Below are 25,747 nucleotides of genomic sequence, written 5' to 3'. Positions count from 1 at the left end.
CGCAAAGCCTTGTGCTACCTCTTGATCTACATCGTGAACCATCACACGCCACAATATAGCTAGCCAGTGTGCTTCAATATAGTATTCATTTGTACTCGTAGCCTCTCTGACCTCGTGTCAAACTGTCAGTCAAAGTACGCGCGCAATGCGACTGCGGCTTTCAATGATTTTTCTTTTTTGGAATTTGACAAAGCACACCATCAAACCACCACTCGATCGTCAGTCCCCAAGTAAACTAGCTGCTTCCATCAACCCATATGATCATTTTTTTAATTATCAAAGTTAGTCAACTTTAATTAATCTAGCTGGCAGTAGTATACACATATATGCCGCGTGTCCCTTTTTATCATGGTCCAACACGTTAGCTGCTACCAGTAGTAGCACATTGATTGATCCCGCGCCATTGCCATGCCACGGTCAATGTCTTTTGCTGAGGACGGCCCGGGAGCTCAAGGTCAAACGGCCGGTTCCTGCCTACCAACCTACACACTACACAAGCTGTACCTGAAATGAGTCCCAGCTCACCTTCTCTAAATAATTCTGTCGTCCATGCTTCCTTCCTGTCATCCTGTGCCACGTAATCAGGAGAGTGTATGTGTACTGCACATGCCACTGGCAGTCTTGCCTCTTGCAAGTTGAACGTTGTCAGTAATTTGTTGTCTGCATCTTTTCTTTTGGGCGTCCGCAACACAAAATGCATACGGAAACTTTGGCCCAACCCAACAATCTAGTAGCAGGCAAACTCTCCGGCCCAAACCAGACAATGGGCCATGGGCCTTTTTCCCATGATGAGATGGAACCCAAATCGCCTTCCCCACCACCAACGACGACACCTTGTCCTTTTTTTCCAGAACCGAAAAGGCCGCCGCCGGAGAAGGAGCAGACCGGCGAAGCATCTCCTCCTGCTCCCCCCACCCGACGACGACGGCCAACTCCTCCAAGCCTTACTGCAACACCAAGAACCCCCACCACCCACCCATGCCGTGCTCGCTCCTCTCTCCGAACCCTCACCCGCGGACATGACCGCCGGCGATGGAGGATCCGAGCCCGTCGTCCGCCGCCCCTGAGCCTCCCCTTCCCCCGCCGGAGGAAGGGGACGGATGGGTGCTCCTGCCTCCCAGCGAGGTCGAGGGCGTCGACGATCCCAAGGTCATCCACTGGGAGGACCTGCAGCAGGAGCTCGCGCGCCTCTGGAGCCTCTCCGCCGCGCTCCAGGCCGCCAGGGACCGCAAGGCGCATCTCGCCGCGCGTCTCGAGTCCGCCATAGAGGTAATCGCCAAGTTTGGGATTCAATTCGGATGTCCATCCTTGCTCGATCCCTAGTGGAACGGTCGGATCGGGGGCATTTGTACTTTTCTTTTCAGTCCTCATTGAGAAGGTTGGATTCGTTTCGCTACCTCTGATTGTGCCTCAAATGTGAAAAAAAAATAGAGGGAAGCCACATTCCCAATTATTGTCGGCGCGTGCCCTGAAACTGACTGAATCATTGAACAGCATCCACATAGCATCTTCCCCATGCTTGATTTTGTCATCAATGTATAACAGATTTGTAATTTCATTTTGTTTGTGGACAGGCTAGACAGGGGCTTCTCCAGCAGGATAATGAATTGGCTGAAATGAGGCAGAGACTGCAAGAGCATATCGATCATCTGGCAAATTTGAAGATGCACACAAAGAAAATCGCGGAGGATGCAGAGGATCAAAGGGCACAGCTTTGCATCAGCATCAGAACATTGTCCGTGGGAAGCAAAAATATTGGTGCAGCACGCAGTAATCTGGAGGTAATCAATGTTTACATTTTGTTTCCTTTTTGAGGTTTAAGGTAACAATAGTAGAATACTGTCAGCACCAAACCACAACGCTACAGAAATATGCAGTGCAGCTTCCTTGATAAACCTTTTTAGTACAATTAAAAGGCGATTGTGCAAGTATAATCACTAATTTGTTAATGTATCTGTCTGAACTTGTATAATATCCATTCATACCTTACATGTACTGCTTGTTGTATTTGACACAGCTGTTCTATTCCACCAAACTTAACATAAGTTTTTATTTTCTGGTTATAGGATGCTAATAAGTTGCTGTCAAGGGAAAATGGCCGTGGGCGCCTTAAAAATATGGAACAGAAGTTACGGATGAGGCAGCAATATATGATAACACAAGTTGCTCAGATATATCCTGTGAGGCCTTTAGATGAACAATCTCCAGATCACAAGCCTGGATTTACCACCAACATCACCAAAACAAGTATGCCATTTTCTTCATTGCAATTTCATGGGTGCAATTCCCTATGCACACTTGCTACAAAATCCTACGTCTATATTTTTCACAATTAAAAATTATCATATTACTGGTGTTCTGTGGCAGACCTTTTTTTTTAAAAAAAAATTAGGGAGTGCCAAATGATAGCCAAATTATGGCTATAGTTTTGGGCATATCAGCACATGATTACATTGCTAACAAACAAAGTCATGAAGTGCCCATTATGATCATTGGACTAAACTATAATTTCCTAGTTGCAAGACAGTACAGTTGCTAACAAAGAATGTCATGAAGTGTTCATTATGATCATTCACTAAGCTATGATTTCCTAATTGCAAGACAATACAATTGCTAATACAAATTGCCCAAATTGATGATAATTGTATTTTTGAGAGAACTATCACTGCTAGTTAACTGGTTTGCTTGAATATTTTTATAAGACGTTGGGAGAGGCACACGGAACATGAAACCTTGATATTTTTGTCAGATTCAAGGGATAGAGAACTAGTTCTCTAAAACTACTGCTACTAGTGCATCCGTCATAAGAATCTTTATTCTGAAATGGTGTTTTTGTCAAAACTTAAATGCTAATATCTTTTTCAGGAAATGCTGGATCAGGGTTTCAAAATGGCTCCCAAAACAGACCTTTAGCCATCTTTGGTTTACAGTTATCAAAGCTTTCTGTGAAAAAGACTGGCTACTTCAGTGACAAGACAGAGTTTCAGAAATCATCTACTGTTCTGGGATATGCTGCACATGTATGTATAATCTAGTTTGATTTATTATTACTGAAAGTTGAATTCACCATTCATTTGGTATTTCTACTTTCTTTACTATAGCATTTTGAAATGTTATCTGTTTATAATATAATGATGCTCCAGAACAAAGAGATATTAAATATTAGGTTATTCTTCAATTGTACTATACTACTATTCACAACAATAGAACTAACTGGTGGTTTGCTATGAATCACAGGTAGTCTCCCTCATTGCATCCTATCTCAACATTCCTCTTCGATATCCGTTGCGCTTTGGAGGTTCACAGTCATATGTTCTTGATCATGCACCTGCAGTAGAGCCATCATCTATAACTTCAGTTGTGAGTTCTGTACATCCAAGCACAAGCATGAGGACGATGGAATTCCCTCTGTTTTTTGATGGCCAGGAGACAACAAGATCGGCATATGCAATATTTTTATTAAACAAGGTTGGGTCTCCTTGCTAATTTGGCATATATTTAGTGCAAAGTGAGCACTTAAATGTAATTAACTCTTATTCTTTAATACTTTTCTTCGTCATAGAACTCAGATGAAGTGGAAGTAACTAAGGAAGAATATGCATGTTTTCTCTTGTTGCCTTGTTTGGCAAATCTGGAATACTTTTGCTAAGTCAATAGAAACTAGAAACTTTGAAATGCCTGTTTCTATTTACTGAGGCCCTGCTTCAACTTGAAGTGGATTGTTTCCTTATCCACGAAGACAATAGATGTGTTTTGATATTTGAGTTGGAGAATGAGTAGAAATAGCTCATATTAGAGTAAAATGATTAAGTAAATTAGACAAATCATTGTGGGAGTACAGATAGTGGCAGTTCAGGAAGTTGTTTGCATGGTTATAGACAAGAGATGGGGCTGTGAGTCACAAATAACCCAAAAGCAAATAACCATGTTTTTAGAACCTGAAATTGTTAGCAACAGGCATCAGTGCACTTTCTCTAGAACAAACCATGGTGCATCGGATCTCTAGGATTCTCTTTGTTCTGATTTGAAAATTTCCATTTGGTTAATTCTGCAACAATTTGATTATGAAAACCACAAGTGTTCTTTTGGTATCGGTTCTTTTTTTTCCTTCATATATATAGATGTTAACCTCAGGCTTGTCTTCCTTGGCAGGATATCGAACAACTTTTGAATTACATTGGTGCTGAAAGTCTTGGCCCGAGACATGTATTATCTAACCTCAAGCAGCTGACAACGATCGTCCAGTCACAACAATACATTTCTAGTTGATGGATTTGACCCCAAAACTTTTTTGGAGTTCCGAGTGTGGTTAGTGTAGATATGGATTGGTGCTATTTTTACAGGCACGATTCCTTTCTCATGGCACAGAAGGCTCCATGCTTCTGCTGATGTGTTCATGTAAACGAGTAAATGAACTTGCTGGTGTAAAATGTAATCACTGCCAAGTGTATAGGGAAGATGTGGATTATAGATGAGATGCTAGCTATCAGGTCAAGTTGCTTCTTCCTTCAAGAATTGTGTGTTTCCCCTTAGCGCATTTTGTTGTTGTTCCTACATACACTATGACCACCTCTATTCACGGTCCTGATGTCTTCCTCTGCGGGGCTTCTGTTAACTGCACTTTTTGTTGGAGCCATGGTGAATGTTGCTATCGAGGCTAAGTAGAGAAGAAATCTGAAAGTCAAGCCATCCTCATGAGAAAGAGAGTTTCTGATGGGGTCAGCGTGCTGAAGAAAATGCTATATCCTGTGTCAGGCTATTCTGTTCTGTGGAAAAACTTGTACATGTGTTGAGGCCGACGTCATTATAGAAAGAGAAGCTTGTCAATGTAATCTGGGAGAAGGTCGAGCTGCAAGGACTTGAGAGCACCAATACTGAAGCCAAAACACCAGTATCTGTATGTCCAGTTGAACTTCTGAGCTCATTCTGGCAGCAGGTCCGACTCTGAATCTGATCTTGCTGAGTTCTCCTGATGGGTGCATCAAGACTTACGTTATCATGAGTGAGTTCTGTCCCTATTTCTTTTGATGGGTCGCAGTCGTAAGTCTCATAATGCCTTTCCTCTGCAAAGAAAAAAGAAAATAGAAAAAAAAACCATCGTTATCCTTCTCTCGTGCCCAGGAAGCTCAGCCATGGCGACTGACTGCGAGCCCAGGAAGCTCAGCCATGGCGGCCGTGCCCCGAGGTGGCCGTTGCTCGCCTTCAGCTGGCCTTCTCCATCCGCGCCCAGAACAACGGAGAAGGACGGCATCAATGAGGGAGGGGGACGAGTCCGTCCGCTCGTTTTCGCCTGCGGGATCGACCCTAAATAGAAGACTTATATGTTTCAACTATTAAACCTATACTGAAAACAAATGAACTTAAATATGTGCTCAGTAGAAACGGCTGGACATTTGCCAAGTAGTAAATCGACAGAAATAACATTATTTTCTGCGTACACTAGATTACAAAAGGCCATGGGCTACTCTAAATGGGACCAAAGTTGACCAAGACACCTTCACCAGTATAGTTTCAAAATCTAGTTTGAACTCTTGCACGTCATATCCATGAGCTTTAGCTCTGAATGCATAGCATTGATGAGCATGATCCGAGCCACCTCTCTGGTCAGCTGTGAAGTAAGCAATCAGTGCAGAACCCCTCACCACCGCAACCACAAACCTGTTTAGCTCACATGGCTCAGCAATAACGCCTTGAAAGAGCTCAATTTTGGGGGGTATTCGACTAACAGAACAACTCAGAGAGAGGTCTAAGCCACTGCCATGATGCATTTGTGATACCCCAACTTGTATCGTGGCCTCCCAATCCGTTGTGTATAATGGCCACGGTCTAGTGAGGTCAATTCGCTGAAGCACGCAGCCCCGTCGATGAGCTGCAAATCGTCTTCCTGCCTCCCTCCTCTCTTGATCTTCATGTCATACTCAATGAGCACAGAAGTGCTCATCTCAATGCCTCTCTTGGGGCCAGTCATTTGTATAAACGAACCGGAATCGCCGCCCTGTTGCCCCACGATGAAAGGATCCTCCCTGGTGCGGTTGAAAATGTAGTTACGCAGTGGCTTCAAGCTATCCTGGACAGCCAAGAATCCATACAGCTGAATTGGGCCATCAATGGCAGCACTAGGATGAGCCAGCTTGAGCGAGAAGATCTGCATCATGGCGCACCCGCGGTGAGCTCTTCAAGCCCACATGTTTGGCCGGCAATCGGTTGGAGTAGACAGCATCATTGGCTCCAGAAGAGCTGAGCAGCAATAGAGACATCACGCATCAGGACATGAAAATAAATCAAAGTTTTAAACCCAACTTTTTTGAATCAAAAGGAAACAAAATAAAAAGAAAATCCAGGAGGATACAATAAACAGGATAGAACGATAGATAGATACAAACAGGTTTGAACTAGCACATGATGCACCGTCATGGGCACAAAGCGGTAGCCATTTTGAACTTTTGAAAGTGTTTTTCATTAGTGGATAGTTGAATACCTAGCATTTTTCCAAAACTATCAAGATGCTATCAGCGCCATAACATAGAGGAGAACAATTTGATATCAAAAGGTTAAATTTAATATCAAAATCATAACGTACTAAGCATGGAGTAGAACAATTTGATAGAAAAAGGTTAAATTCGGTATGGATATCATAATGTACTAAGAATAGAGTTGAACAATTGATGCAAAGTAGTTAAATTTGATAATGTACTAACCATAGAGCTGGACAGTTTAGGTAAAAATGTGGGTGATGCACATCTAGCAAAGCCTAAACCCAGGGTTAAAAAAAAAGCACGGCACACTATTATCGGCTTAGATAAATGAAACTTAGAAGTTAGAACATGAAGCACCAAGCGAAAGAGTGAATGAAAACCAAAGCGGCATGTGAGATGGAGAATGTGTAGGAGAGGAAGAGAGGTACGCAATGCAGAGGATGGGAGGCGGCGTACTCTCTCTGGTATCGGCGACATGATAGAATCTGTGCCAAAAGTGGGTGCCCCTATGTCTCTTCTGCAAAATGTACTGCAGCAAAGCTATCTGGACCGGGCGGCGCACTCCGGCGGCGGCGGAGAGCCGGAGACGAGTAGTGCTCGATTGCTCTTCCTCCCTCAGCTCCAAATTTGAAATTTTCCTGTCCTAGATGGGAAAAAAATCCCCCACTTCAGCTCAGGTTTTTCCCGGTGTGGACAACTGATTCTGGGTTGCTTCTCTTGCAGGAATTTCGATCGAATGGCTGGGTTCAGTTCAGGTTAAGCTGGAGGCGCAATTGAGCCCGATGCAGGCTCATGGTACCATTCTTGGTGCTACCCAACTGAGTGACCCATGAAACTGCACACCAGATGAATAAAAGATTTATTTTTTCCTCCCATTTTCTTGTCTTTACCACTGTGTGGCTGGCACTGTTTATCATTTAGATTAGGAGTAGCAGAGCAGGGCAAGCATGGATTGATTCACTGCTGCACGTCCCACCATTACCCTACGCCACAAGAAAAAGAAGGTGAGACGACTAAACAATGTCACGTTTCATGACAAGCTTTGTGCGAATTGTGATCCAGCAGCCATGATTCATCCGGAGAACAGCAACTTCATTCCGTCCGTCCGTCCGTCCTTTGCATACATCTCATCATTGTTCAAGTGAAAAAGGGAGAAAAGAAACCCAAAGCAGTGCCTCGTGGCAGTTGTGTTTTCTGGTACGCGTGCAATGCAATTCGGTTCTGGATTGTTTCTATTGCATCAGTATCAATGGAGAGACTGGGTTCAGGCTTATACTCCACCAAGTATCAATTATACTGGAGGCACCCACGGTTGAGCCAGAAGCAGGCTCATGCCAACTATTCTGGGTGAAATTGCACAGAGGATGGAGTAAACTAATTTCTAATGATATTCCTTTCTTCTCTTTACCACCGTGTGGCATTGTTTTATCATCGTTGATCTAGGGCCAGCGGAGCAGAGCAGGCACTGTCCAGCATTCATTGCTGCACGCTGCACCATTACCCTACCCTACAAGGAAAAAAAGGTCAGCACATGCTGCAGGATCATCGTACCATCTGGGCAATTGTTAGCAAAAAAAAAAAGAAAGGTTGTCCACTGTATATGTAAATTTAGTTGCAGAAATTAACATGTTTTCTTTTTTTGCAGACAGCAAAAAAATTGATGGTGTGAGCTCAAAATCAAACTGCGAGCTTCTAGCCCATCTCGGTCACACACTCACACCTGAAAGAATGCCGCAGCTTATTGACTCTGCGTTCTTGCTGAAGGTCAGAGGTCTGGCTTGATGCCATTTAAGCAGTACTGCACAATAATGCCGAAACCTTCTCGCTTTTAGCTTGGGAGCTGTAAGGTATGGTCCTCGCTCTTTTAACTACCAGTACAGTCTGCAGAGCTGCACGAGCAGCCAGGTCAGGCTGGCTGGATGGCCCTACATTTCTCCAAGAGGAGACTGTTTCGTTTGGAAGAAATGAGGTGAGGTGAGCACGACAGCTAAGGATCAAGGGTTGATGCTAGCCTACTATGATGGCCTTCCCTTTTCCCCACTGCAGGGTCGCATGACAAACATTGCCTTCAGGTCATGGACTCATGGTCGCCTTTCCGTGGCGGCCAAAGCTTTCTTGCCGGTGCTTAAGGTGGCGGCCGGTGCTCCTCCGTTCTCCAGGGCAAGGAATCCCAGACCAAAAGGGACTGCAGCTTCGTGCCTTCCCTCCCTCTGCTTGCTTTATTCCTCCCTCCCTCTCTCCTAGTCCCAGGCTCCCAGCACCTTTCCCTGTCACTCAATCCCTCCCCTGCTTGGCTGCTTTCCCCATCCACCAACCCCGGCCGTCACCTGTTACTGCATTGGTGCGAGGCAACTCTGTGAGGGATTCTTGGCCCTCGCCGCCGCCCGTCGTCTCGTCCAGGAAGGTGAGGTGAGTTTCCACTTCTTGTGCGATGAATTTTGTTTCTTGCGCCATACACGCTGCTCTTTTTTCATAGAGTTATTTCCACTTCTTGTGCGATGAATTTTGTTTCTTGCGCCATACACGCTGCTCTTTTTTTCATAGAGTTAGCTTGATCTGCAAATTTCCTCAACTTTCACTTCTTTTTAACCGTAATTTTTAGTGCTATGAGCATCTTGTTGATGGTTCCTTTCCTCGTTCACGCACAACGTTAGACCCTGGAGATCAAGTATTTCACAACCTAGTTTTGGTGTTATTAGACTGCAGAGCTGAAAGATGAGATGTTCTCCGGCTAGAAAGATCAGAAAGCTGTCACTTCTCCTGTTTCTCTTGATCTGTAACTCCAATGATGCTGATTTGACCAACTCATATCATGTGGTTGATTTTCCTTCACGAGTTTAGATGCTTAAAGGACTAAATCTGTTTTTTCCAACTGTTACCATACTAATCTGCTTCTTTCTTTCTATTTCCAGCCTATATTTGTATCTCAGGGCTGAATTCATGGAGACAAAAATGCCATTTGATAGTAACAATCTTATTTTCCACATCAAGAGAATAGTGTATCCTTCTATCAGAATTGGCTACCAATCTGCTTGTGACTACCCTGTAGTACTCGGCATTGGAGTTCTGTTGCTGTTCCTGCACAAACTTTGCCCTTCTCTGTTTACTTTCCTTCTGTCTTCATCTCCGGTGTTCCTGTTAACTGCACTTCTTCTTGGAGCACTATTGAGTTATGGGGAACCAAGTGCTCCAGTGATTGAAGAGGAAACATTGGAGAACCAGAAAAAATCGTCCCCTGAATCCAAAGTCTCCGTAACTGAACGTTCAGCTGAGGAGGTTCAGAATGTTGCTGTCACCCGCGCGGCAAAGATTTTTGAAACTCCAGTTTTCTGCATCGAGGAAAGAACTTCTGACATCCTTGTGCATGATAGTCACCGTGATGAGGAGAATGTGATACATATGTCTGCCGATACTGTTCTTTCTGCAGAAACTTCTGTACTTAGCAAGAACGAAGTTATTGTGGAAAGAGAAGAGTATGTCAAGGAATTCTGCGAGGAGGTGGAGCTGAAACAATTTGAGAGCACCACTACTGAAAGGTGTCACTATGAAGTGAACAATCAGTATCAGTTTGGTGAACTCATGAGCGCATGTTGGGAACCTGTTATGAGGCAGGAACCTTGTTCGGATTCTGAATCTGATCTTAGCGATAGTTCTTCTGATGCATCAATAACCGACATTATTCCAATGCTCGATGAGTTAAACCTTCCTGTAAACTTGGGGACTGATCACCCTTCCTCAATCTTTAGAGACAACCTGAATTCCTCATCAGATGATGATGAAGATGACTCAAAGGAGGATGGTGACCTTAGCTCAGACGAAGATAGAACAGAAGAGGAGAAAGCTGATGGAAATTTCTGGAAGGACTTTATGGATCCAAGCTCTTCAGATACGGAAAAGAATGGGAACTTGGAGAGTTTGATGGAGCGGCGAAAAGCAAAGAATATTCTGAAGTTTGAACTTGACAGGAGGTTAATGGACATGCAAGCTGCTGATGCAATTCAGAAAATGGAGGAGGCATCGCGCTTCCGTGTTCAGGTTCCCTCCATTTCTACACCAAGGCCTAACCCGTTTGATCCTTCAAGTGGTTCAGAGGAAATAGCAGAGTTACCGAAAATTCCTGATTCAGCACCATCTGTTTTACTTCCCTGGAGAAAACCATTTGATATTTCATTTGACCAAATTGTGGACCATGGCAATCGTTTACAGGAAACATGGACTCCTCGCTCGCGCTTTCCATCAACACAGCGTAGGAAACATGAGAACTTGTATTTAAAGCAGTCTACCTATCTTCGACATCACAATGGCACAAAGCCGGAGAAGCCTGAAGTCAGTGAAAAAGATGCCAGTGATAATCACTCATACAACAATTCTGAGCAAGCTTTGAACAATGGCAAGTTATTTGGCTCACTGGAACCACATGTTGGTGATGAGATTAAAATACTAAGTGCAGCTATTTCAGACGTGTGCGTGTTAGAAGTAAATGAAGGAACTAAAAGTACTGATCCCGTCATTGGCACAGATTCATTTTATATCCAAAAATCTATATCCAGCACATCAAAAGCTAATGATTTAGTTTCTGCAGGTAACATGGCTCATTTTCAGATTATTACAAATTTTATTCAAATTATGTATTTGCAATATTTACTCAACTAGGGTTAACATTGTGCAGGTTGTGAGCAATTGCTTTTGTGTTCTCTATCAGAAGAATATAATACTGAGAAACATATCGTTGAAGCAGACTCCATCAGTGAAGTTAACTCATTATTTAAGTGCCGCATGGAGGAAGTACTAGTGCAGTCCATTTCAGAGTCCGGTATTGATCAACCATTGACAGGTAAACTTGAACATGAATTGAATGGTACTCTATGCACAGAATCTGCAATGCCAGCAATTGAAGCAAGATCAGTAGAAGAATTGAATTCACAATTTGTTCAGCTCAGCGGAGAAGCATTAGAATGTGCTACTTCTGACTCCAGTTGTGATGATGAACATATCCAAGATAGATCAAGTGAAGCATTGCCTGTGGAAAATGGGCATACTTCAGAATTGCCAAAGAAAGATTGCCATTCATATCCGACTCCTGATAATCCAGTGGCTGTGAATGTCAAATGTAAATCAAAGGAGCTGTTAACTGAAGATACTGAGCTTCCTGTTCTAGAAGCATGCTCAGTTGAAGAGATGAACTCACTGTTCAGGCAACTGGAAGATGAAGCGCCGGCTCAGATGCCTCATAGCCCAGATCTCATGGTTGGTGAACATAATGGAGATATTGATTCTGGTGTGCTAGTTCCTGATGCGAATTCTAGTGAAGGTATCGGTTCTGCTTTTGTGCACTTAAGCAACGATGATGAAAAGATAAAGATTCCTGGAGATGGTGAAGTAATCCTGGGTTCTGTGGAGCTAAACTCAGGACTGCATGTCATGGAGACCAATGCTCTGAATGGCGACGACACATCCGGATTCGATAGTACCAAAGCGATTGAGATCAAACAATCACTTGAAAGGGCTTAAGCTTCTATTACTGAAGGGCAGATCACAGGGTGCAGCAACATCATCTCCTGGGAAATATCTTTTGGCCTTTGAAGAACAATTAATCAACATGTCCATGTCCATAACACTCCCTCTTTTGCTTACTCTGTTCATACTGCTTTGTTTTTCTTCTTCTTTTTGACAAAATATGGTGATATTAGGAGTTGCAGTTTTCTAGTAGCATGGATCAAAAGTTTTATCTGCGGATTGCGAGATTTTGTAATGGGAAGCTATTTGTTTGTTTCATATATTTTCCGTGCGGATTAATAATCATGTAAATCCAAGAGTTACTATTTTTATAAGGAAAAACCAAGAGATACTATTACCACATCATGAAATCCTGTCCATCCCATGGAGCGTCAACGGTCTGGATCATGTCATACTTGAATTATCTTCCTGATTTCAATCTCCACACGCTTCACGTTTTGGGGGCTTTGGGTCTGTTGGCCTGTTGGGCTACCGGTTATCTATTGGGCCAGGCCAACTGCAGCCCGACTGCCCAAGCTGTTGTCTTCTTCACTGGCCGTCTCGGGCTCTCGGCTGACGGGCGCTTCCTCGCCGCCGACGCCCAGTCGCGGAGACGCCGCCGGCAGCTGCCCTACCCTGCTGTACAGCAGGGGGCGCTCCGCCTCTGTCTCGGTAAAGCCTCTCCTTGTTACGCCCCTGCCTCGTGCACTTCTTCTTTTGTTGGTGAGTTATCCTCTGGATCGATCCCTCTATTGTTCGTTTATATATATATATATATATATATATATATATATATATATATATGTATGTATGTATGTATGTATGTATGTATGTATGTATGTATGTATGTATGTATGTATGTATGTATGTATGTATGTATGTATGTATGTATGTATATGTAGTTGGATGCCTGCCTTCCTTGCTGTAGTTGCACATGTTTCGCCATTTCATTCTTATTGAGTGATTGTCATACGCCTCTACCTTTGTTTTACTTTGCCTATTTGTTGATGGGTCACTATTCTGGAAATCCAAAGAGGGTGATCTGTCAGAAAACTTCCAACTTCTCTGTTTTTCAACTAAACTAGTTATCTGATGTGCATCATTAATGAATTTGTATGCCTTAGCAAGTGGAGTAATCTCAACTAAACTAGTCCATAGTTGATCCACAATTACACTGTTTCTCTATGAAAATAGCTATTCAATTTTTATATTTCTTCTAATTTTCTTGGACACTCATATATTAGCTTTCTTCTAGATCAATTACAAGGTAGACCCTAATGAGAATCATGTTCAGGACGCGAAACTTTTAACAAGCATCTGTCTGAACATAGTTCCAAATTTGAACCTGCTGCATTTATTTTAACGAGCTATGCGCATACTTTATTTCTTTCCCTTTATTTTTAATGTATCATTGGAGGTTTTTATGGAAGTGAAAAATGAATCCTCATGTGAGTTCTCTGTCAGTAATGAAAAGTGTGAATTTTTATTGCAGATGTTGGGCCTAAATCCAACATTTCATCTCATGGATCTGGAGAACATTATTGATCTCCCGCACTATCATCTCAAGACAGTTTGCATAAGTGGTTTTTGCGGTAATGATGGCCAGGTCAAGCTAGAAAAATACATCCTTAAAAATGCATTAATCTTGGAGCATTTGATTCTAAAACTAGGTGGGGAATATAAGGGATCTACCTCACCTGTGCATGAACTCTAGGGGCGCAAGGAAGCCAAGGAAAAACTTTCTCCACTAGCTAGGGATGGTGTACTCACAATTTTGTAGCTACGTTTTTGTCCGACAATACGGTATTAATAGTTTATTATGGCTTTAACAAAGGTTTTGTTAGCATTCACTGTATCTGATATGGCATGAAGGTTATCAGTGATGCAGATGAGGAGTGAATGTCAATGCAGATATATGATCACTAACCTTTGATTATCGAATCGAGCTGTCTGTCTATAGAATTTCCATGTTGTGGCTGCTGGTGGTTTTATCATCTCTCGTTTAATTTGCATTGGTCAACATATATAAAATTCGGTCGAGATATGCATGCATCCAGATACATGCTTTTGTTCTGCTTGTGAAGTTTGCGACCATTTCTCGTGCGGTACAAAACTTGGTTCTCCTTCTGTTCGTGCAGGTACACAGACTTTGAGTATGTAACAAACATGAGAACATGATGTCAGTGCAGACTAACCCTTTGATTTCCTATTGATTATTGAGCTTGTAGTCTATAGAGTTTCCGTGTTGCGGCTGGCTGCTCCTGCTGGGGTTTTACATCTCGTTTGGCCAATTGGCCAACGTGACCGGCAGCTAGCTTCACTCGGTGGAGACATGCAGCTAGCGATCGACCACCAGCACACATGCAGAGATCTTGTTTTTGTCATTGCACGTGCCCTTCTTGTGCCAGCGACCATTTCGTGTGGGTGGTGCAAACTTAGCTAGGATGCATGCATGACATGCAATCTTTGGTTAGTGCGTGGAATTTTCTAAAACCTGAAGCTGAGATAGCAAATGAGATAACCTTTCAAATAGCATATTGCCTTGAACTGGCTCGATCAAGGAGAAAACTCCCGTTACTTGGAACCATGGGTGGGGTGCGAATGAAAAATATAATACAGATGCCTGTAAGCCTGCTGGAAATTGAAAATATCATATTGCCTTGAAGTGGCTCCAAGGAGAAGGAAGCTGCTTCCAAATGGACTCAAACATTCTCAAACATAGAGACGTGTAAGGCAAGTGCTGGATAACACCTACCACTGGCTGTGGCTGGCACAGCAAAATTGCACCAACTACTTCTGAAACAGTACACCGATCGTCTTTGTTTGAATAGCACCCTAATCAAACAGTTTTGCATGATGTGTCGGCTGAAGAGAAGGTATGTATAGCACAGAGGTACGTCTTTGTTCTAAAAACAACTGGTGTGAATACAGATTACAGAAGATGCCTCCCAAATTGAAGGGGAAAGCTGCACGCGCGCGTCGGCGACCAAAAAGGCCACTATCACGTACTAGTATATACTATCAGATGTATATGTTGGACCATGTATGACCTTAAATCTCAACTGGGGTAGAATAAAATACTGGTAATTAATTTATTTTGAAAAATGGAATGTTATAGCATAGCAAACTGTGGTGTGAAATACTAGTACATTGAGAAACCTCTGGCACGCATGCATATGCCCTCATAAAAAAAAACTCTGGCACGCATTACAAAACAAAAGGGATGAAAACGGGCATTACGGAGACAAGAGGAGAGGGTGCGTAATGCTAGTTTTAGTGCACAGTTACCAAGACTAAAAATTTTGGTAACTATACTAGTTGAGTGTCATGAGGATGTAATGATCTTGTCAAGTCAGCAATTTTGCTGATGTGGTAACGAATTTAATGCTCATGAAATTCCTGTGAAACTCGCCTTGAGACTGGCTTGAAGCAGAGCATGCATGTTTCACAGTCACAAACTAAGCTCTAGCAGAGTTCTTTTTACACAAAGAAAAAGGAAAAGGAGGAAGGACAGTGTGGAACCTTGTGTTCTCTGACTCTGCCTTCCTTCATCCTCGAGCTCCAAACTTCATTATCACGCATGATCAGATCACAACAACCCCTTGCATAAAAAACTATATAATAGAAAATAATACCATAGCACCTGGTCTCAAGAGAAGGAGTGTATATTTTATAGCAGCGAAGTATGAAGAACGTGAGATGACCGTTTCCCTCGTGTCCCTTTCCTTCCTCTCGTTTCTATTTCTTCGTCGTCTTCATCCAACGCGCTAGCAGCTCTCTCTTTTCCACTCGTCGGTCGCCACCAACGAACGCGGCTTCGTCGCCCTCGCGCATACATTACATAAACGACGCTGCCAACGTTCACTCCACGCTCCCGTGCTCTGTTCTCCATTTCCATTTCGTCGCCTTGCCCGCCTCTGCTCGGCTCAGTCAGCGAGAGCAGAGAGCTCAGCTCGCAACAACTCCCCTCCCTCCATGGCCGACCGCGTCCACCCCATGCCGGCGCCACCGTCTCGACGACCCGACCAACCAGCCGCCGACGCCGGCGCGGCGGCGGCGGCCACGGAGACCACGCCGCTGCAGCTGCACCCGTCCTTCCAGCAGCGCCCGCTCTCGCCGCCCCCCGGCACGTACATCATCCAGGTGCCCAAGGACCAGGTCCTCCACGTCCCGCCCCCGGACCGCGCGCGCCGCTACAAGAAGCTCGCCGCGCGCCCGGCGCGGCGCCGCCTCCTCCGCCGCGCCTGCTGCTGCTCCTGCGCCGCCGTCCTCCTCCTGCTCCTCCTCGCCGCCGCCTTCGCCGGCGCCGTCTACCTCATCTTCCGCCCCCGCGCGCCCACCTTCTCCGTCGCCTCCCTCTCCATCCGCGGCCTCGACAACCTCACCGCCCTCTCGTCCTCCTCAACCCTCTCCCCCGAGCTCGACGCCGCCGTGCGCGCGGACAACGGCCGGAACAGGAAGGTCGGCATCGACTACCGCGGCGGCGGGAGCGTCACGGTCTCCTACTCCGGCGTGCAGCTCGCCACGGGGCGGTGGCCGGCGTTCCGGCAGCCGCCGCGGAACGTGACGGTGTTCGCGGCGGCGATGAGGGGCCAGGGCGTGCGGCTCACGCAGGAGCAGGCGAGGCAGCTCGCCGCGGAGGAGGCGGCGGGGGCCGTGCCGCTGGCGGTGGAGGCGAGGGTGCCCGTGCGGCTGCGCTTCGGGAAGGTGCTGCGGACGTGGACGGTGGACGTGAAGGCGCGGTGTGACGTGGCCGTGGACAGGCTGGCCGGGAACGCGGCGGCGGTGAACAGGGGGTGCAGGGTCAGGGTCAAGCCGCTCTGGTGGTGGTGGTGATCGCCGCCGGCGACGGCGGCGATCGTGCCTGTCCACAGGCATGGAGCATGGTTAGTTAATGCCGCCTAAACGGCTACTGGTAATTACTAGGAGCGACGGTGCATTGAACACCAGATTACTAGCAGGTTACCAGTGGAGTAAATTTTTTCTTAATTTCTGGAGAAACTTTTTGGTGTGTATGATATTTGGAGTTTATGTGAAGTCGTGAACTCTGAAGGAAGGCTGTCGGGCAGACATTACAGACATGAGGACTTTGTAGGGAGGGATGTTGGCGACGTAGCCCGGCGTGGAGGTATGGCTCCTCCTCTCCCGCAGCCCACGGCCTCTCCCGCCCCGCCAGCTGCCTTCGACTAGGCGAGTCCTACCTTAATTGCTACGAGTAGTTTTCCTAATCCTTGACTAGCTACTATCTTCCCACGTAGACTACGCAGTCCTGCACCGTAACCTTCATGTTAGACACATCTCGATGTCCAGCCCTGTATTTAGGATAATCCAAACCTTCTGGTGGACCCATAGATGTATATACGACACCAACGATGCTAGAAAGGCACACAACGAGCTCTACAAGGCCAAGCTTGCGCCGAAAGAGTTCTCAGCCATACGTGAGTTGTTCCCGTCAGCTAGAACCACGGCTAGGTTGAGGGGTCGCAGGGCGATCTTGGCGGCGGCATGATCTGTAAGGCCGCTCCTTCACCAGGTGGTTGTTTAAGTTCCAATGGATAATTGCTCTATCCTATCTCGGAACATGCCCGGCCTAAATTCAATGGCCAGACGCAACATGGTGCGCACCCTAGTAGATGAAACTAGGACGGAACTTGTGGGTTTGTAGCAAACGAAGTTAGCCTCTTGGTTGGTGTGTTGATTGTTGCAAGACACGGCGAGGCCGCCCTATCCAATGTACACCTTGGTTGCTTCTTTGTAACAGTACAGGTTGATCAGGGCACGGACCAGGGTAATACGGCGCCTTGGTGGCTTACATCCGTCTACGGGCCGCAAGAAGACAACGAGAAGCTGCTATTCTTAGAAGAGCTGGAGGCAATCAGGGATGCCTACTCAGGAGGTTGGTTGATCATTGGTGACTTCAATTTGATCATGGACGAAAGTGACAAGAATAACTCAAGGATCAATTGAAGGAGCCTGAGAAATTTCCGCCACACAGTGGCCGTGCTGGAGCTCCTCAACCTCCACCTACACGGTCGCTCTTACACTTGGAGCAACGAGCGCGTAAAGCTCGATTGTGTTAGTGGACTGGGAGGAGCAATTCCCCAATTGCTTCCTGCAAGCGCTTTCATCTAATGCTTCAGACCACTTCCCATTGCTCCTATGTACTAACACTGCATATCATCCTAAGCCTCATTTCCACTTCAAGTGCTTCTGGCTGAAACTAGAAGGATATGACGATGCGGTTACTCGAGGGTGGCAATGCCCCGCGAGCATCACGGACCTGTAAAAACACCTTGACCAACTTTATAGGAATCTCATCCGTGAGTTGCAAAGCTGGTCTTCGCATTCAGTGAACTTTGAGGCTCTTGGCATACACCCGGTGGATTTGCACCATCTTGATCTGGCATTCACCACTGAGGAGGTATAGGCCGCCATCATAGAGATGCTAGTTGACAAGGCACCCGACCCTGACGGGTTTACTGGCGCCTTCTATCAGTCCGCGTGGTCAGTCATCAAGGACGACTTCATGGCCACGGTAAACACCTCCGCCGAAGAAAAGGGTCAGCATCTTGAGCCCCTAAACAATGCGCTGGTTGCGCTCCTACCGAAGAAACCTAATACCGAGGAACCGGGTGACTACAGGCTAATCACCTTGGTTCATAGTTTTGCAAAGATTGTATCCAAGCTGTTGTCAACTAGACTCACGTTGCACCTTGATCAGCTCATCGCCAAGAACCAGAACATGTTCATCAAGAAGCGGATCATACATGACAACTTCAAATATGTGCAGCCTGCCGCAGTTCTCATCAGAAAGAAGAAGATCCCCAAGATTCTCCTTAAATTGGACATCTCCAAAGCATTTGATACTCTCTCATGACCTTTTCTACTTGAACTATTGGAAACACTAGGATTCAACCAAAGATGGTGCAGGTGGATTTCAATTTTGTTCTCCTCCTCGTCTAGAGTTATGCTCAACAGCTAGCCAGGGAGAACAATACATCACATGCGCGGTGTCAGGTAGGGTGACTCTCTGTCCCCGATGTTATTCATCTTGGCAATGAACGTGCTCAACAGGCTCTTCATGGAAGCAGCCAGCGCCACAGTCCTGCAGCCTTTGGAGTTGCCGGCGATCAAATTCCAATGCAGTTTCTACGCTAACGACGTCATCCTGTTTTGCTGCCCATTAGCGCAGGAAGCTGGAGCAATCAAATGCATCCTTGACATCTTCGGGGCAGCCTCCGGTCTTCACACCAATATGTCCAAATGCTCTATCACTCCAGTCCACGGAGCAGAGGATGAGCTTACTGCGTTCCAGGAGATCATGAGTTGCCCGGTGATGGATTTTCTAGTCAGATACCTTGGACTCCCACTAAGTGTCAAAAAGGTACCAAAACCGCACCTACAATCCTTGGTCAATTCGGTAGCTGCAAAGCTGCCGCAATGGCAAGGCCCGCTGATGGCACGAAGCGGGCGCCTGATCTGGATCAACTCAGTGCTCATGTCAGCACCTATCTATGCAATGATGGAAGAAAATTTACCATCATGGGTGTGCAAAGAAATAGATGCAATCTGCAGGCGATTCCTTTGGGCCAGGCGGGACGGTGACATTCGTGGCAAGTGTATGGTAGCTTGGCCGACAGTTTGTAGGCCAAAGGAACTAGGCGGTCTTGGAGTAACCGATTTGAAGCTCTCAAGCTACGCTCTACAGGTCAGATGGTTGTGGCTCCAACGCACAGATCAAGAACGGGCATGGGTAGAGTTGCCACTACACGTTGATCCAACAGTAAGACAGTTCTTTAACTCCACCATCGTAATCCCTTTAACTCCTCCATCGTAATCCAAATCGGTGATGGAAATAGAGCACTGTTCTGGACGGATAACTGGCTAGACAAACAATCAATCACCGCAAGAGCTCCAATCCTATGTACTCCAGTGGCCAAGAGGGTCCAACAAAGACAGACAGTTAGCCAAGCTCTGCATAATAACTGCTGGATCAAAGAAATTAGAGGTGGTCTTTCAATTCAAGCAATCATTGAATACCTGCATCTTTGGAACCGTCTGGAGTTGACCTCACTCCAGGATGGGGTGGAAGACAAGGTGATCTGGAAATGGACATCCACGGGCGAGTACACGGCAAAGTCTGCATATAGGATGCTGCACCAAGGTTCTGTCACTCTGCATGGACATGATCTGATTTGGAAAACCTGGGCTCATTAAGGGTCAAGATCTTCCTTTGGTTGGCTTTCAAACAAAGGCATTGGACCACGGGTCGTCATCATCGTCATGATCTAGATGCCGTTGCAACATGCTCGCTCTGTGAACAGGAACCAGAATCCAATGATCATCTGTTCATGCTATGTTCATTCACCAAGGAAGTCTGGCTGAAGGTCTCACATGCTAGTGGTGGACAATGGCCCTCCCTACAAGGAAGCACTATCTTACAGGACTGGTGGATTTAGGCTAGAAGGTTGTGGACTGGGCAAAAGAGAAAAGGTTTGGACACCTTAATCGTATTGGTCACTTGGGAAATATGGAAAGAAAGGAATGCACGTGTGTTCAGAGGTGATCGTTTGCAGATGGACCATCTGCTCCAGAAGATCAAGGCAATAGGAGAACTCTGGATCAGCGGAGGAGCGGTGAACCTAGGTTGTCTTGTTCACGAGTAATCAACCTGCGTTCTCTTATGCCTAGCATATCGTCTTAGGTTGTTATTTCAGTTTTGTAATAGTCTGTCTTAGCAGAACTCCTTCTGTTAGCGCTCCTTGCGTAGCGCGTCGTTGTAATTCTAAACTCTTTCTGTCTTAATATAAAGATGTGCAACTCTCTTACGTATTCGATAAAAAAAAAGAAGGCTGTCGGTAATTCAGTATACAGGATGCTCGGTCGGTTGCATCAGATGTTAATGGTAAAATCAACATTGCAGATAAATTTATGTTACTGTACAGAAGAAAAAAAAGAAAGGATTATTGCATCATTGTATTTTGTCATGACCAATGAGGGTTGCTGCGAATGTGATAGTGGTGAAATTTTGAGCTGGGTCGCCGTGACCGTGCAGCCAAGTCAGTCATCTCGTAGTGTAGTGCCTGTCTCTTGCTTTCGTTTGCCACCAACTCGTCATCTTCTCTTGCGTTTTCGGAAGAATAATCGACCTTTTACAACAAGCCTATTTGATCTTGTTTCAAGAAAGAGAAGAAATTATGTATATTGATGATGCTAATTTTCATTTATTCCAAAGCATCACATATCCAGATGTGCAAGTAATAGTTTATATGCTGTTGAAAAGCATAGTGGTGGAGCGGCTGTTTGTCGTCCCTGCCTCCATGCAGCATGATGGCGTGGCGTCTGTGTCGCATTACAAGGTAATTTAGCATCATCTGCTAGGATCTTTTCTTTATCCAGGTGGCACGTACGTAGCAATATTACAGATATTGTTATAAACTTGTAACAACACGAATTTTCGTTTATTCCAAAGCGGCACAAATTCATAGATATGGATAATGACCTGACAATGAGCACTAGCACTCCATAGTCCCCCTATGTCCTATGCTGCGTTTGTCTATGTCTTAACTCCTAAGGCTCGATTCGGCTGGCGCGAGCAGTGAACGATTCTTTTCTTTTTCTCCTTTTTTTCCTCTCTCTATCTCTTTCTCTTCCTTTTTCTTTGAGGGGAGCAGAGCGATGAACAATTCAACGAAAGAAGTGGTTTCACGAACGAACCACATCACCCTCATGGACGTCACCCTCATGAACAATTCAACTGATTTGGTCTAGGCTCAACTCTTTTTTGCAACCGGCCTGCACTGCAGCTGTATGTATTTCAATTGGGATTGTCAATCTGATCCTGTCTGTCAGCCACAAACCTGAATGACATAAGAATACTCAGCAATTCAGCGTAGTTTAAGGTCGATCGGTGTCATCTTTGTGTTTCTTCCAGCTAGAGCTAGTTGCATCAGCAAAGCAGAGTGCGTCAAGCAAGCAACTCCAGGGAGGCAGGCTGTCGCCCCAAGTGATGCGTGTTCATCATCTTGGTACGGCTGCAATAGCTCCATTTGAAGCGCAGAGACAGTTACGAAACCTATAACCGATTTCTCTTAATCTTACAAAGAAGCATCTAATATAATGTGTCTTCTTTGGAAGATACAATAATAATACAAGGGGAATTGATCAGATTTGAACGGATTAGGACGGGATCAGGCACAGCTAGGTGTAATTTGGCAGCAAACCCGTTCTTTGAACAAGCTTGAGTGCACAAATAGAGATAGGTTCTCTACTTCCAAACAAGTAAAATGGCACCACTTTAGCTAGATTGATATACTGTCACAAGTTAAATAAGCTCTAGGAGTTTGTAACGCCATCATCTTAAGGCTACATAACAAAAGAGAGCCGCCAATCTCAGTACCTATCATTCATTAGCCAGCGTCATCATTTCTTCCTTCTTTTGGACGTCCTGGTTGCCTGCGAAGCTCCTGCAGAAGACGCCTCTTGAGCAGCCTCGACTGCTTCGGCTTTAATGCTTCTTGAGCTCCTCCTAGGCAACGCCGTTGATGGGCCTGCGTTGTCATTTTCTTCCACCAGTTCAGCTTTGACTTGATTGTGCCTCTTTCTCGAGGAACGTTTAGCTGATGGGGCTTGATCCTCCTCAGGTTCATTCACATCATCATCACCGTCGGCTTCACCATCCTGACGGGGCCATTCGGTACCACAACCAGGACAGGCTCTTGAAGACTGCATATGCAGATAAATTAGCAAGCCAGAAATGGCTTTAACATTAACAAGAGTAACAGTGTAAACTAGAATCAGGCGACTACCTTTCGCTGTGAAAATTTCCTCAGACAATATTCATGGATTCTTACATTGCATTCCTCATTAGGACAACTAGATGCCTGTTGGGAAAATATATCAAAAAGTTAGCAGGTTATATGGAACATTTAAAACAAGACCAAGGCAACTGATGAAAATCAAAGAATCATCACTCATCAGTACCTTTATACAAGCTTCGTTACACACCATGCATGATGGGATGCCGTTACCACGGAACCAGCTTCGGAGATCAAGAAATGATCTGGTGCCCAGACCAATCTTGCCTGTGGAGGTGTATGACAACCAACTATCCCGTATCAGTTCATCTAGAGTTTTCTCTTTCTGGCTCAGTGACAAGTTCTTTATGGAAGTAGGAAGACGAGATTAGCTTTCCTGTGAACCATCTACAATAATGACCTGGGAACAGAATAGTCAACAACTCATCACACCATATTGCAATCAACATTAAGGTCTGTCCATCAGTATATATAATAGTGCTGCCATGCGTCCATGCCATGCAATGCCACAGAAAATACTGCAAGGTGCTACCATTGATGACGTGGTAACTGCAAAATAGTATATGAAACTATTATATGCTTAACTGCTTGTAAATTTGTAACTATTATAAGCTATACCAAGCACATGACCATTTAGTACATGGTGATATATGTTGATATAAGACAATCTGTGGTGAATAAATAAATGAAAGCCAACAAATCATGTTCCCAGAATTACTGTAAAACAAACCTGGTTGTCAAGCCGGACATTGAGAGCGTCAATACTGGTTATGCTCCCATCATTTCCAGCTTCCTGAACTATTGCTTCTAACTGCCACAGGAATCATTAGTTACATCGATACATGTGCTAAGCTATACAAAACAAGCTATCACATACCAGTCCCTTGTAGAATGCAATCTGGGGCACAGAATACTTTGTTCCAAGCTTTGATTCTTCGTCAGCAATGTTATTAACCACTCCACAATACACCGTTCCATCATATTGGTTGATGCATGCTCGCAACTCAAACTGCAAATATGCGAGGTCCTTGTTGATCTTCAGAAGTGTATCATTGAACAGTTGTTGATGAGTGGCTGCAAGTCTTATATGAAATAAGTGATTGGAGGCTAGACATTTGGCAAGATGAATTAAGAGAAACTTGCAACCCATAGTCTATATACTCTTCTATAACTGGTAGATTCAGCCAAGTAGCCAGCAAGTCATCAGTTGAACTGAAAATGGTTCCAACCCCATGTGTGAAGGCCATTTAGATAATGTGACTATGAACTGACTGTTATTTTTTTAGCAAAACTTTGAAGTGATTCCAACCCCAAGGGAATATGAGCAAGATCAGGTTTTGTACAGCATAGCCCCAAAAATTAGCACAAGGCCAAAGGAGCACCCTTTTCCTTGAGAAAGAGAAGATTTGTAGTACTAGACAAACAGAGACATACACATATTCTCAAAAAGAATGTAGACGTACACGGCATTCCAAACAAATTTATTAGTACCACCGGAGTAATAAGTTGTGATTGTGAAAGCTGTGAGGAGCATCCGGTGGAACAAATGTAAAGAGGATGGAGTAAGACCAGAGACGGAGGGAAAGGTGCAGCTGTTGAATAAATCTTGTGCATGTAGTGCACGAAGTTTGTTTCCAAAGTCCTTTAGTTTCTGATTCTGTTAGAATGCATGGACGAGATAGTTGGCTGTGCATGTGTGGAGCTCTGACGTGTGCACCTTCGCATGGGAGCGCGTCAAACGCGCTGCGGTTCTGAGGCTTGGGATGGCAGGCTTCGTCAAGGGATCGTACCGCTCTTTTCAGCCGATCGTGGCTGTTGTAATCGTTGCGTTATATCAACAATAGAGTCACAGAAAACGCTGTAAGTTGGGCAGCACCAAAACTGAATCCACTTCTCTCGGCGTTCAGTTACATCGCGTGAGTTTGTGTGTGTGTGTGTGTGTGTGTGTGCAGCAGGAGCTTGCCGGCGACGTACGGGCGTTGCTACTCCGGCGATCTCTGACAGCAGCAACTAGCAAGAGGCGTGGTTTAGGTAGATACCGGGGTCCCTGTCGCAGACAGCAGCGAAGAGCGCGTGGAAGTCATGCTCGGCAAGGGGGCCGCGTGAGAGCAGTGCCTGCAGCAGGGTGTGATGCCGCTGCCGCCAGGGCAGAGGCGCCATGCTGAAGATAGCCTAGCAGATGGGAGTGGGGGGAATCTAGCCGAGCAACTCCAAGGCGTAAATAAAAGCTTAAGTGATGGGTTGGTGTATGCTGGAAGGAGGGGAACGAGGAATGCGGAAGGATAGAAATGCTGGCTTGTTGTATAAGCAGCTGCAGCCCTGCTCAGCCCATAAGCCACATGTGTACAACTCTTTTACCCCACCCCAGAGCACCCTTTCATCCACACACGGTGCTCCAGGGGCGGCTGGCTTCCGCGGCCTCCTGGCCTACCGGCGAGGGCCAACCGGCATGGCGCAGGAGCATTCGTCGAGCACTTGTTGGGCTACGGCGCGTAAAGAGAGGTGAGGAGAAGAGCAGGCAGACGAAGATGGCGTACCGGGGTTCCTGCCAGATACGGCGGCGAAGACGGCGTGGAAGTCGCGCTCGGAGAGAGGGCCGCGGGTGAGCAGCGCCTGCAGCAGGGTGTGGTGCCGCCACGACAGCGGCGCCATCGCGAGCTCTGCTTGCTCCCCGCTCTCGCTCGGGAATCGGGGAAGGGAACCCGAGCGAGTACTGCTAGGTTTTGCCCCGATTGGATTAGATCCGACGCGAATCGGGAACGAACTCCTCCGCCCGGGGAGGGAATTTTTCTGGTTGATGGAGATGGACTTTTTGGGCGTTTCGCGGGAAGCGAGCGGGCGGAGACGGGAAGGAACCCGGGAAAGAAATCATTCATTCATGAATGGGCTGGGCATCCTGTCTGTAACTGGGCTGGACCGTAATGGAGAATGGCCCGCGTAGGTGCTCTTGGGCCGAAA

At 45.7% G+C, this 25,747-nt stretch overlaps 3 protein-coding genes and 2 pseudogenes across 4 annotated transcripts; 3 read left to right on the top strand and 2 right to left on the bottom strand.

Annotated features, from left to right (window-relative positions):
- Positions 1 to 830: 830 nt before the first annotated feature.
- Positions 831 to 4,629, top strand: LOC117865066 (vacuolar protein sorting 38). Its single transcript, XM_034749149.2, has 6 exons — positions 831 to 1,269; positions 1,575 to 1,781; positions 2,067 to 2,247; positions 2,866 to 3,020; positions 3,238 to 3,468; positions 4,153 to 4,629. Exons 1-6 carry the CDS (start codon positions 1,033 to 1,035, stop codon positions 4,267 to 4,269), a joined length of 1,128 nt encoding a protein of 375 aa, XP_034605040.1. The 5' UTR covers positions 831 to 1,032; the 3' UTR covers positions 4,270 to 4,629.
- Positions 4,630 to 5,444: 815 nt separating this feature from the next.
- Positions 5,445 to 6,231, bottom strand: LOC117865068 (uncharacterized; annotated as a pseudogene).
- A 2,179-nt stretch (positions 6,232 to 8,410) lies between these two features.
- LOC117865064 (uncharacterized) lies at positions 8,411 to 12,251 on the top strand. 2 transcript variants are annotated; one of them, XM_034749144.2, is made up of 3 exons: positions 8,411 to 8,885; positions 9,389 to 11,058; positions 11,146 to 12,251. In XM_034749144.2, exons 1-3 carry the CDS (start codon positions 8,560 to 8,562, stop codon positions 11,985 to 11,987), a joined length of 2,838 nt encoding a protein of 945 aa, XP_034605035.1. In that variant the 5' UTR covers positions 8,411 to 8,559; the 3' UTR covers positions 11,988 to 12,251. The 2 variants fall into 2 exon arrangements, with proteins under 2 accessions (XP_034605035.1, XP_034605036.1); XM_034749145.2 differs by having other exon boundaries at positions 8,740 to 8,880.
- A 3,498-nt stretch (positions 12,252 to 15,749) lies between these two features.
- Positions 15,750 to 17,053, top strand: LOC117865534 (NDR1/HIN1-like protein 13). The gene has a single exon (XM_034749758.2). The coding sequence runs from the start codon at positions 15,948 to 15,950 to the stop codon at positions 16,806 to 16,808; it is 861 nt and encodes a 286-aa protein (XP_034605649.1). The 5' UTR covers positions 15,750 to 15,947; the 3' UTR covers positions 16,809 to 17,053.
- A 4,990-nt stretch (positions 17,054 to 22,043) lies between these two features.
- On the bottom strand, positions 22,044 to 25,719 carry LOC117865533 (uncharacterized; annotated as a pseudogene).
- Positions 25,720 to 25,747: the final 28 nt, after the last annotated feature.

The sequence above is a fragment of the Setaria viridis genome, chromosome 7 (genome assembly GCF_005286985.2).
Source record: "Setaria viridis chromosome 7, Setaria_viridis_v4.0, whole genome shotgun sequence".
Lineage (NCBI taxonomy): Eukaryota > Viridiplantae > Streptophyta > Magnoliopsida > Poales > Poaceae > Setaria > Setaria viridis.
The sequence above is the reverse complement of the archived record's forward strand: the minus strand, read 5'-3'. Positions and strand labels throughout refer to the sequence as shown.